A 13,410-nucleotide genomic window follows, 5' to 3' on the forward strand; every position below is an offset into this window, starting at 1 on the left:
ATGACAGAAATTAAAGGGAAAGAAAGAAAGAAAGAAAGAAAGAAAGAAAGAAAGAAAGAAAGAAAGAAAGAAAGAAAGAAAGAAAGAAAGAAAGAAAGAAAGAAAGAAAGAAAGAAAGAAAGAAAGAAAGAAAGAAAGAAAGAAAGAAAGAAAGAAAGAAAGAAAGAAAGAAAGAAAGAAAGAAAGAAAGAAAGAAAGAAAGAAAGAAAGAAAGAAAAGAAACAGCAGCAGAGCTGGAACACAGTTTCCTGACTGTATTCACCACATTTTTTTTTCTCTCTCTCTCTCCTTCCTTCCTTCCTTCCTTCCTTCCTTCCTTCCTTCCCTCCCTCCCTCCCTCCATCCCTTCTTCCCTCCCTCCCTTCTTCCCTCCCTCCCTCCTTCCTTCCCTCCTCCCTTCCTTCCTTCCTTCCTTCCTTCCTTCCTTCCTTCCTTCCTTCCTTCCTTCCTTCCTTCCTTCCTTCCCTCCCTCCCTCCCTTCTTCCCTCCCTCCCTTCTTCCCTCCTTCCTTCCCTCCTTCCTTCCTTCCTTCCTTCCTCCCTCCCTCCCTTCTTCCCTCCCTCCCTTCTTCCCTCCTTCCTTCCCTCCTTCCTTCCTTCCTTCCTTCCTTCCTTCCTTCCTTCCTTCCTTCCTTCCTTCCTTCCTTTCCTCCCTCCTTCCTTCCTTCCTTCTTTCCTTCCTTCCTCCCTCCCTCCCTCCCTCCCTCCCTCCTTCCTTCCTTCCTTCCTTCCTTCCTTCCTTCCTTCCTTCCTTCCCTCCTCCCTTCCTTCCTTCCTTCTTTCCTTCCTTCCTTCCTTCCTTCCTTCCTTCCTTCCTTCCTTCCTTCCTTCCTTCCTTCCTTCCTTCCTTCCTTCCTTCCCTCCCTCCCTCCTTCCTTCCCTCCTTCCTTCCCTCCTTCCTTCCTTCCTTCCTTCCTTCCTTCCTTCCTTCCTTCCTTCCTTCCTTCCTTCCTTCCTTCCTTCCTTCCTTCCTTCCTTCCTTCCTTCCTTCCTTCCTTCCTTCCTTCCTTCCTTCCTTCCTTCCTCCCTTCCTCCCTTCCTTCCTCTCAAACCCTTACTTTCTAGGGGCAGTTGGGTGGATCAGTGGATAGAGAGCCAGACCTAGAGAAAGCAGTCTTGGGTTCAAATCTGACCTCAGATACTTCCTAGCTATGCAACCCTGGACAAGTTGCTTAGCCCTAACTGTTCTTTTGCCTTGGAACCAATTCTCAGCATTAACTCTAAGACAGAAAGTATTGATTTGTTTTTTTTTAACTTCTACCTTTTGTCTTAAGGCCAATACTAGTTCTAGGCAGAAGAGCAGTAAAGGTTAAGCAATGGAAATTAAGTGACTTGCCCAAGGTCACATAGCTAGGAAGTGTCTGAGGCCAGGGCCTCCCATTTGCAAACCTAGCTCTCTACCCACTGAACCACTGAGGTGTTTTTTTTTTTTAATAGTTACGTGTCTGAAAATAGGATTTGGCCTACAAATGGGAAACATGGTAAAGTTTAGCACTGACAGGGCAGCTTAGAGCCTGGAGCATGAATCTGGGGCTTTAGCGAGGCCACTGGCATTGTACCAGTTTCTGATCCACTTGGGGGGTCCTTCATGACAGCTGTACCAAAGCAGCACCACCTCTATCTCATTTTTCCACAGGAGGTAGAAGGTCAGATGTCCCTTGCTCTTCTGCTCCACCCCCACCCCACTTTGTACCTCTAGCAGAGCTGTGAATCGTTCTTTGTCTATAGCAGGACTATCCCGGCTGCCTGGGTACTCCCAGTCAAGGTCAAGGCCATCAAAATCATGTTGACGAAGGAAGCTGATAGCTGACTGGATAAAAATCTGGCGGGTGTCAGGTCTGGCCACCATGTCTGTGAACCTGTGAAGAACCCCAGAGAGAGGGAAAGGGAATGAGTGTGGATGCTCTGCATTGCTACTAATTGTGTGACCAAAGGCAAGTCATTTAATCTCCCTAGGTGTCAGTTTCCTCCTCTGTAAAATGAGGGGGTTGGACTAAATGGCCTCTGGGAGTCCTTCCCACCCTAGATCAGGCATCTAATGCCAGGATTAAAGGACATGAAGCAGGAAAGGATTTTTAAAATCACCTAGTTAAACTCCCCCATGTTTCTAAAGAGGAAACTGATGCTGGAGGAAAAGATGAGGAAGGATTTGCCCAAAGTCAGACAGGCTATAAATGATGGAGCTTAGATTTGAATCCTCTCTCCTGAAGCCAGGGAGTGGGACCATTCAAATTTTAGGGCAGGTTCCTATGAGATAGTGGTACCCTCTCCTTGACTGGAATTGTCTTGGGGAAGAAAGAAACTAATTTGCCAAACTCTCTCTGTCTCTGTCTGTCTGTCTGTCTGTCTGTCTCTCCCCCATTTCTCTGTCTCCCTCCCCCTTCTGTCTCTGTCTCTCTCTCTGTCTCTCTGTCTCTCTCTCATTCTCCCTCCCTCCTTCTCTGTCTCTGCCTTTTCTGTCTCTCTCTCCCTTTCTGCCTGTCTCTGTCTCTCTCCCTCCATCCCTCCCTCTTTCCCATGTTCCCTCTTTCCCTTTCTCTGTCTTTTCTCTATCCCCCCCTTGGCTCTCTGTCTCTCTCTGCCTTTCTCTCTCTCTGTCTCTCTCATTCTTCCCCTCTCCCTCCCTCCCTCTCTCATTCCCCCATTCTCTCCCACACACGCAATCTCCCCACTTTGCTAACATCACGTGGAACTTCCCGAGTCTCCAAAGTCCTGTCTTCTAAATAATCCCTCCAGACCTGGGCATTTAGTCAGAAAAGCTGTCCTTTCCTTAAAGGGAGCTGACTGCCACCTCCTGGCATAGAAAATGTAAAAAGGAAAGCAAGTTCTAAGATGAAGAGGGGATTGGTACACAGACTTAAACCTGGAAGGAATGCTAAGAGCCTTTGAATCCAGCCCTCTTCTTTTACAGATGAGGAAGCTAGGGCCACCTATGTCCTCAGACCCCAGAAGGTTAGGTTTGGGAGAGCTCAGCAGGATCTAGGGTTCCATTTCTCTGATACATTTCTAGTACTGCAGTCCCTAAATGTGTCTCTACCTCTAGGCTCCTAGATTACTTTGAAAATTCCTTCAGTTCCATTGTCTCTAAATAGTCGAGAAACTCAGTACAAAATGCTAATTTGGAGTCAAAAGACCCTTTCTTCATTTTGGTCTTGGTGGCATCAATTATGATCTACCCACATAGCCTTGGCCAGGCTATTTTATCTTGGCTCAGTTTCCTTGCCTTGGAAATTATAATAATACTAGCTGTCTTGCCTGCTTCTTGGGGCTGCAATTAGGATCAGATGAAATAACAGAAGTCAAAGCCCTCAGGAGGGACTGTTCGTGCCCTACTCCCATCTTACTGAAGGTGGAACTGGAGCCCACATGGAGAACAGAAGCTGGTTTTGCCCTGCTGCTCTGCTTAAGGCTTTTTTTTTTAATAGAATTAACTTACAAGTGTTTCAGATAGAAGGCATCATCCAAAAAGGAGATATGGGTGTATATAAATGATGTCTGACATATTTCCATTTCTCAGTTCATTCTCTGGAGGTGACATTCACAAGCTATTTATCAAGTATTAAATCCGGAGCCGTATGCAGTGTTCTCTGGGTTCTGCTCATTTCACTGTTCGTTATCCCATGCTGCTCTTTCCACATTTTAAATATGAGTCCATTCATTGTTTCTTGTGGAGCAGTAGTATTCCTTCACAATTATCTGCACCACAGCTTGTTCAGCCATTCCCCCATGGATTGACATCCCCTCAATTTCCAGTTCTTTGTCACCACAAAGGCAGCTGCTATAAATATTTTAGAACATAGAAGTTCTTTCCCTTTCCCCCCGATATCCTTGGGAAAGAGCCACCAATGGTATTGTTGGGTCTAAGGGTATATGCAGTATTAGAACATTCTGGGCATAATTCCAAATTGCTCTCCAAAATAGTTGGATCACTTCACAGCTCCACCAACAGTGTATGAATGTCTCTGCCCTTCCACATCCCCTCCAGCATTTGTCATTTTAGTCAATCTGATGGGTGTGAGATGATATCTCTGAATTGGGTTGGTTTGCATTTCTCTAACCACTAGCGATTTAGAGAATGTTTTCACATCCCTCTATATGGCTTTGATTTCTTGCCCAAGTCTTCTTAAGCCAGTTATAAGGTTAGATTCTTTGCCTCTTTGCAATTAGATAAACATCGCTATAACTTTCCCAATACTTTCTTTTTGTTTTAAATCCTTATCTTCCATCTTCCAATCAAGAATGGTAAGGGCTAGGCAATGGGGGTTAAGTGACTTGCCCAAGATCATATAGCTAGGAAGTATCTGAGGTCACATTTGAACCCAGGATCTCTCATCTCTTGGCCTGGCTTTCTGGGTACTGAGCCACTTAACTGCCTCCTTCCCTTTACTTTCTATACTGTCCACAATGCTTTCTCTTTCTCTTAACCTCCCACCAGTTCTCTAAGAGGGGCATCTAAGAGTTCAGAATAGATAGGCATCATCCACAAAGGTTTTTTTTTAATAGAGAAGAGAAGAGAAGAGAATAATAGAAGCCCTTTACCTTCCCTTCTATCCCAGTTCAATAGAACCTTTACTTTTTGCCTGAACCCTTTAGATCAGGATCTCCACCCAACTCATCCCACCAGTGAATCATGCTACACATCCCGACTCACTTCTTAGTGCCAAAATTCCAGCCTCCAATGGCCAGCAGGATTTTCAGTTTGGGATTCCTGAAAAAAGACAAAAGAGTAATTAAGATGATTAGAAATTAACATTTCTAAAATGTGTGGGTCTAAAGACCCCCTTATACTCTTAAGAACTATTGAGGACCCCAAAGTTGTTTATTTGAGCTTTACTGATCAATATTATATTAGAAATGAAATCTGGTACATTTTAATTTTATTTTTTATTTAAACTGTTACATTAATTTTTTTTCATTTTATCATGACCATAATTGTTCCATTATGAGTATTTAATAAATACATATATATATTTCATGAAAAATAATCATGTTTTCCATAACAAAAAATAGGGAGGATTATAATGTTTTACATATTTTTGGAAGTCTCTTTGATGTCTGGCTTAATAGAAAGCAGCTGGACTTTCCTATTGGCTTTTGCACTTAGCTTGTTGCAATATGTTGTTTCAGTTGAAATATAATAAAAAAAAAACCCTAGCCTCACAGCAAAATATGTTTGGAAAAAAGGAGTAATATTTTAATAGGCAAATTTTATCTTAGTATTATTTTGAAAAAGTTTTGAACTCCTGGGCTACTGAAAAGGGTTTCAGGAGTCCACAAACCATATTTTGAGAAATACTAGATTAGGACAAGCCCAAAGGCTCCCACCATTAGTGCCAGAATGTCTTCTATTTATCAAAAAGCAAGAGATTAATTATATAATTCACAATTTGCCTTTCTATGATAGAAAGTGAAGAAAATCCATCAATCCTCTATTTTCTTTTTCTGCCCCACCCCCCATCTCCCAGTATTACAATTAGAGCTTTATATACAACATACAGAAGCAAAGGATGAGGAGGCAGCTGGGTGGCTCAGTGGATTGGGAGCCAGGCCTAGAGACGGGAGGTTCTGGATTCAAATCTGTATTCAGACACTTCCCAGCTGGGTGACCCTGGGCAAGTCACTTAACCCCCATTGCCTAGCCCTTACCACTCTTCTGCCTTGGAACCAATACACTGTATTGATTCTAAGATGGAAGGTAAGGGTTTAAAAAAAAAAAGGATGAAATATAGTCTCAGCCTTCAGGGAGCTTCTAGACTCACCAAGGAACCTCCACCTTTGAGGCATAGACAAATGATATCCTTAAGTCCTGAAAAAACTGGCAAGTGTGATTGCAAAATCTCTGTCTGATTTTTGAAAGCTCATGGAGGAAGACAAATACCATAGGACTAGAGAAGGTAAAATGTGGTTTCAATCTTTGTTTTTAAAGGAAGAAAGCAGACTGTGGCCCAATGAACTTAACTCTGCTTTCTGTGGAAGTTCTAGAATGGATCTTGATAAAGAGTTAGTAAACATTTAGAAAAGGAAGGTTTTGTATATGCATGTATTTTTTCTGATATGCATCAGTGCATATAAGTCTTCTCGGGTTTTTCTGAAACCATCCTACTCATCATTTCTTGCAGTACAACATATTCTAACACAATCATAAACCACAACTTATTCAACTATTCCCCAGTTGATGGGCAGCCATGAGAAAAAGAATGAACAAAAATAGGTAACACCACTAATCTTATTACCTAATCTTATTCTCTTTAATTTTTTAAACCTTTCTTTTCCATCTTGTAATCAATACTTTGTATTGGTTCCAAGGCAGAAGAACAGTAAGGGCTAGGAAATGGGGGTTAAGTGACTTGCCCAGGGTCACACAGCTAGGAAGTGTCTGAGACCAGATTTGAACCCAGGACCTCTTGACTCTAAACTTGACTTACAATCCACTGAGCCACCTAGCTGCCCCCTTCTTTTTTAAAAATAGAGTTAATTAAGTAAATAGCAGATAAGAGGAATTCTGTGAATATTATCAAGGAAGGTAAATTGCTCAGTGCTGCTCAACTGAATCAGCTTTAATTGCTTCTTGCGTTATTTTCAAGTGTTTGGAAAGCCCTTTGGTACTCCCTACCTAGGCATCAAAATCACAAATTTAATAAAGATGAAGGTAAAATATGACAGGAAAGGAAGAATGACAAATACTGGAGATGTGGAAAAATAGGGACACATACACACTGTTGGTGCAGTTGCAAATCTATCTAACCATTCTGGAGAACAATTCAGAACTATGATGAAAGGTCTAAAAATCTGTACCTATCCTCTGACCCAGAAATACCACTACTTGGTTTGTATCCCAAAAAGATAAAAGAAAAAAGAAAAGGACCCATACGTACAAAAATATTTATAACAGCTCTTTTTGTGGTGGCAAAGAATTGGAAGTTGAGGGGCTTCCCATCAACTGGAGAATTGTTGAAGAAGTTGTGATTTATGATTGTGAGGGAATATATTGTATTGCAAGAAATGATGAGTAGCATCCACTACGAGTTTTTAAAATCACTTATGTATCATATATGTAATGTGTGTATATATCTGTGTTTTCATATATGTACATGTGTGCTTATAAAAAAAGAAATGATGAGTAGGATGATTTCAGAAAAACCTGAGAAGACTTAAATATACTGATGCAAAGTGAAATGAGCAGAAACAGGAGAACATTATACACAGTATAAGTAAGACTATAGTAATAATCAACTCTGATTGAAAGACTTAGCTAATCTGATGAATGCAATGATCAATGACAATTCTAAAAGACTCATGAAAAATGTTTTCCACTTTCAGAAAGAGAAGTAACAGACTCTGAGAGCAACTCTTTTACCTTTATTTTTGTTGCTTTTCTCTTTTTTTTTTGCAACATAGTAATATGATTTTGTGTGTATAATGATTGTATCGCTTGCCTTCTCAGTAAGTAGAGCAGAATTTGAGGGAGAAAGAAAGAACTCTAAGAAAATGAATGTTAAAAAATTTTAAGCAATTAAAAAAATAAAGATGAAGGTAATGAGAGGAGTAACACCCACAAACGGACAATTTGCCTGGGGCTAAAGCCTCTGAACACCAGACAGAGATAAGAAAAGCTAGACCTCCTCACTCAGATAGAGATGGAAAACAGCGCAGAAAAGCCTCAATACTCCAAGAAAAACAAGAAGAAGGGGGCAACTTTGGACACATTTTATGGAGCAAAAATACAGAGGAAACACAAGCAAATGCTCCACAACCTTCCAAAGGAAACGGAAACTCTCCACAAACCCATGAAGAATTTGAATTGGAAATGATCGAAAAGATGGAAACCTTCTGGGAGGAAAAGTGGGAAATAATGCAAAAGAAATTCACACATCTACAAAACCAGTTTGACCAAACTGAAAAGGAAAACCAGGCTTTAAAAGTCAGAATCAGCCAACTGGAAGAAAACGAGCAAGAATTAATAAAGCAAAGCCAAAATACCAAGAAATTAGAAGAGAACATAAAATATCTCATCGACAAGGTCATAGACTTGGAAAATAGAGGGAGAAGAGACAATTTAAGAATAATTGGACTACCAGAAAAGACAGAAATAAACAGTAAACTCAACATCGTAATACAAGAGATAATCAAAGAAAATTGCCCAGAGATTCTAGAACAAGGGGGCAATACAGCCACTGAAAGAGCTCACAGAACACCCTCTACACTAAATCCCCAAAAGACAACTCCCAGGAATGTAATTGCCAAATTCCAAAGCTTTCAAGCAAAAGAAAAAATCTCACAAGAAGCCAGAAAAAGACAATTTAGATATAAAGGAATGCCAATCAGGGTCACACAAGACCTTGCAAGTTCCACTCTGAATGACCGTAAGGCATGGAACATGATTTTCAGAAAGGCAAGAGAGCTGGGCCTTCAACCAAGAATCAGCTACCCATCAAAACTGACTATATACTTCCAAGGGAAAGTATGGGCATTCAACAAAATAGAAGATTTCCAAGTTTTTGCAAAGAAAAGACCAGAGCTCTGTGGAAAGTTCGATATCAAAAAACAAAGAGCATGGAATACCTGAAAAGGTAAATATGAAGGAAAGGGAAAAGGAGAAAAATGTTATCTTTTTTTTTATTCAAAATCTCTTCTATAAGGACTATATTTATATCAATCTATGTATATTAATATGTGGGGAAAATGTAATTTGTAAATAGGGGGAAAAGAAAGACCAAATAGAATAATCTTTCTCACACAAAGATTCACACGGGAAGGGGAGGGGAAGAAAACTCCTATAAGAAGGAGAGGAAGAGAGTTTTTACTTAAACCTTACTCTCAGGGAAATCAACTCTGAGAGGGAAGAACATCCAGATCCATTGGGATCTTGAATTCTATCTTACCCAACAAGGGTAGGGAGAAGGGAAAACCAAGGGGGTTGGGGGGGAGAGAACATAAAAAAGGGAGGGAAGAAGAGGGGGGTGGGGGAGGGAACAAAAAGGAGGGGCTAGAAAGGGAAATATATCAAGGGAGGGGACAAGGGGGACTGATTTAAAAATAAATCACTGGATTAAAAACTTAGAGTTGAAGAAGAAAGGTTAGAATTAGGGAAGGATATCAAAATGTCAGGGAGTCCACAAGTGACAATCATAACTTTGAACGTGAATGGGATGAACTCACCCATAAAAGGTAGACGAATAGCAGAATGGATTAGAATCCAAAACCCTACCATATGTTGTCTCCAAGAAACACACATGAGGCGGGTTGACACCCAAAAGGTCAGAATTAAAGAATGGAGTAAGACCTTCTGGGCCTCAACTGACAGAAAGAAGGCAGGAGTTGCAATCATGATATCTGATAAAGCCAAAGCAAAAATAGACCTGATTAAAAGGGATAGGGAAGGTAATTACATTCTGTTAAAAGGGACTTTAGATAATGAGGAAATATCACTAATCAACATAAATGCACCAAATAATATAGCACCCAAATTTCTAATGGAGAAACTAGGAGAATTGAAGGAAGAAATAGACAGTAAAAGCATATTAGTGGGAGACTTGAACCAACCATTATCAAATTTAGATAAATCAAATCAAAAAATAAATAAGAAAGAGGTAAAAGAAGTGAATGAAATCTTAGAAAAATTAGAATTAATAGACATATGGAGAAAAATAAATAGGGACAAAAAGGAATACACCTTCTTCTCAGCACCACATGGCACATTCACAAAGATTGACCATACACTAGGTCACAGAAACATGGCATACAAATGCAGAAAAGCAGAAATAATAAATGCAGCCTTTTCAGATCACAAGGCAATAAAAATAACGATCAGTAATGGTATGTGGAAAACCAAATCAAAAACTAATTGGAAATTAAACAATATGATACTCCAAAATCATTTAGTTAGAGAAGAAATCATAGAAACAATTAATAATTTCATCGAGGAAAATGACAACGGCAAGACATCCTTTCAAACCTTTTGGGATGCAGTCAAAGCAGTAATCAGAGGTAAATTCATATCCCTGAGTGCATATATGAACAAACTAGGGAGAGCAGAGATCAATCAATTGGAAATGCAAATAAAAAAACTCGAAAGCAATCAAATTAAAAACCCCCAGCAGAAAACCAAACTAGAAATCCTAAAAATTAAGGGAGAAATTAATAAAATCGAAAGTTATAGAACTATTGATTTAATAAATAAGACAAGAAGCTGGTACTTTGAAAAAACAAACAAAATAGATAAAGTACTGGTCAATCTAATTTAAAAAAGGAAAGAAGAAAAGAAAATTAACAGCATCAAAGATGAAAAGGGGGACAGCACCTCCGATGAAGAGGAAATTAAGGCAATCATTAAAAATTACTTTGCCCAATTATATGGCAATAAATACACCAATTTAGGTGATATGGATGAATATATACAAAAATACAAACTGCCTAGACTAACAGAAGAAGAAATAGAATTCTTAAATAATCCCATATCAGAAAATGAAATCCAACAGGCCATCAAAGAACTCCCTAAGAAAAAATCCCCAGGACCTGACGGATTCACCAGTGAATTCTATCAAACATTCAGAGAACAGTTAATCCCAATACTATACAAACTATTTGACATAATAAGCAAAGAGGGAGTTCTACCAAACTCCTTTTATGACACAAACATGGTACTGATTCCAAAGCCAGGCAGGTCAAAAACAGAGAAAAAAAATTATAGACCAATCTCCCTAATGAATATAGATGCAAAAATCTTAAACAGGATACTAGCAAAAAGACTCCAGCAAGTGATCACAGGAGTTATTCACTATGACCAGGTAGGATTTATACCAAGAATGCAGGGCTGGTTCAATATTAGGAAAACCATCCACATAATTGACCACATCAACAAGCAAACCAACAAGAACCACGTGATTATCTCAATAGACGCAGAAAAAGCCTTTGATAAAATACAACGTCCATTCCTATTAAAAACACTAGAAAGCATAGAAATAGAAGGATTGTTCCTAAAAATAATAAACAGTATATATCTAAAACCATCAGCTAGTATCATCTGCAATAGGGATAAACTAGATGTATTCCCAATAAGATCAGGAGTGAAACAAGGATGCCCATTATCACCTCTTCTATTTGACATTGTACTAGAAACACTAGCAGTAGCAATTAGAGTAGAAAAAGAAATTGAAGGCATCAAAATAGGCAAGAAGGAGACCAAGTTATTGCTCTTTGCAGATGACATGATGGTCTACTTAAAAAATCCTAGAGATTCAACCAAAAAGCTAATTGAAATAATCAACAACTTTAGCAAAGTTGCAGGATACAAAATAAACCCGAATAAGTCATCAGCATTTCTATATATCTCCAACACAGCTCAGCAGCAAAAACTAGAAGGAGAAATCCCATTCAAAATCACCTTAGACAAAATAAAATACCTAGGAATCTATCTCCCGAGACAAACACAGGAACTATATGAACACAACTACAAAACACTCTCCACACAACTAAAACTAGACTTGAGCAATTGGAAAAACATTAACTGCTCATGGATAGGACGAGCCAATATAATAAAAATGAACATCCTACCCAAACTTATTTATCTATTTAGTGCCATACCCATTGAACTCCCAAAAAATTTCTTTACTGATTTAGAAAAAACCATAACAAAGTTCATTTGGAATAACAAAGGATCAATGATATCAACAATCAACAAAGGGAAATAATGAAAAAAAAAACACAAATGATGGGGGCCTTGCAGTCCCAGACCTCAACCTATATTACAAAGCAGCAGTCATCAAAACAATTTGGTACTGGCTAAGAGACAGAAAGGAGGATCAGTGGAATAGACTGGGGGCAAGTAACCTCAGCAAGACAGTATACTATAAACCCAAAGATCCCAGATTTGGGACAAAAACCCACTATTTGATAAAAACTGCTGGGAAAATTGGAAGACAGTATGGGAGGGATTAGGTATGGATCAACATCTCACACCCTGCACCAAGATAAATTCAAAATGGGTGAAGGACTTAAACATAAAGAAGGAAACCATAAGTAAATTGGGTAAACACAGAATAGTATACATGTCAGACCTTTGGGAGGGGAAAGACTTTAAAACCAAGCAAGACATAGAAAGAATCACAAAATGTAAAATAAATAATTTCGACTACATCAAATTAAAAAGAAAGGAAGGAAGGAAGGAAGGAAGGAAGGAAGGAAGGAAGGAAGGAAGGAAGGAAGGAAGGAAGGAAGGAAGGAAGGATACACCTGCTATCCCAGTCTCAATATCGTATCTTGTGTCTCCGTCTCACTTGGAGTAAATCCTAGAAAAATACACAGTGGGCAGGAGTGTGTGTCAAAAGCAAAAGTAATTAAGCAATTTGTATGAACTGATGCAGATTGGAATTAGTTGAATCAAGAGAATAATATTCACAACGAGAACTTAATTAAATGATCGCTAATAGTAATTTGAACTGAAAAATAGTGAGGTTCCTGAAGAATAAATAATGAAAAGAGCTCATTTTAGAGGAACAGTAGGAAAGAAGATATTACAAACACTGTTATGTACAGTACACTGGCTCTGTACTCGATTTTTTGTTAATTGTTTTTCTTTGTCGTAATCCAGGATGGGATAGGGCTATTGAAATGACTCTGATATAGACAAAAGGCATTAATAAAATGCTTTGCTTTTTTTTTTTTTAATCCTTACCTTCCATCTTAGAATTGTCAACGTGGAAATCTAGAAGTCCACTGTTTATTTAGTTGGGAGGTAGAAACCCCCAAACCCCAGATTTTGACCTTGTCCCAGCAGAGTTTTCCCCCTGAGGGAAGGTCCTACTTCACTGTTCTCAGGCTAACAACAGCCAATCCACTTTAGATGGGAACTAATCCGAAACCGAAATGAGTGATTGTTTGGTGCTATAGGCAACGCATCAGTCTTGCAAGCTGAAGGTCACGAGTCCTCCGAAGGAGACGAAGAGTCATTCGATTTCTCAGGGAGAAAACTGCTGTGACACGGTCAAAACCTGAGGTTTCTACCTCCTAACTAAAAAAACGGGGGACTTCTAGATTTCCACATTGACACAATCAATACTGTATATTGACTCAAAGTCAGAAGACCAGTAAGAGCTAGACAATGGGGGTTAAGTGACTTGCCTAGGGTCTCACAGTTTAGAAACATCTGAGGTCACATTTGAACCCAGGACCTCTTATTTCTAGACCTGGCTTTCAATTCATTGAGTCATCCAGCTAGCCCTAGCTTTTTTTTTTAATGAGGAAGAGCAACCACCTCTAACATTCCCTAGAAGCATGATCATGGATAAGTCATTTAGCTCCTCTGAGCTTCAGTTTCTATATCTGTAAAATAGGGACAGCCATGTTGTAAGAATCAAATAAGATTTTGTGTGTGCATGTGTTTATGGGCAGCTAGATGGAGTAATGGATACAG

At 39.3% G+C, this 13,410-nt stretch overlaps 1 protein-coding gene across 4 annotated transcripts in view; it reads right to left on the reverse strand.

The window, feature by feature from the left end:
- CHIT1 (chitinase 1) overlaps positions 1–13,410 on the reverse strand; it is a 113,058-nt gene that overhangs the window by 18,089 nt on the left and 81,559 nt on the right. For all 4 annotated transcript variants that reach the window (XM_056815753.1, XM_056815754.1, XM_056815752.1 and 1 more), the window contains 2 exons: positions 4,651–4,707; positions 1,693–1,858 (listed from right to left, as the gene is read on the reverse strand). In XM_056815753.1, coding sequence (XP_056671731.1) covers positions 1,693–1,858; positions 4,651–4,707 — 223 coding nt within the window. The remainder of the gene's footprint in view (positions 1–1,692; positions 1,859–4,650; positions 4,708–13,410) is intronic.

Source organism: Monodelphis domestica, chromosome 2, assembly GCF_027887165.1.
Source record: "Monodelphis domestica isolate mMonDom1 chromosome 2, mMonDom1.pri, whole genome shotgun sequence".
Classification (NCBI taxonomy): Eukaryota; Metazoa; Chordata; class Mammalia; order Didelphimorphia; family Didelphidae; genus Monodelphis; species Monodelphis domestica.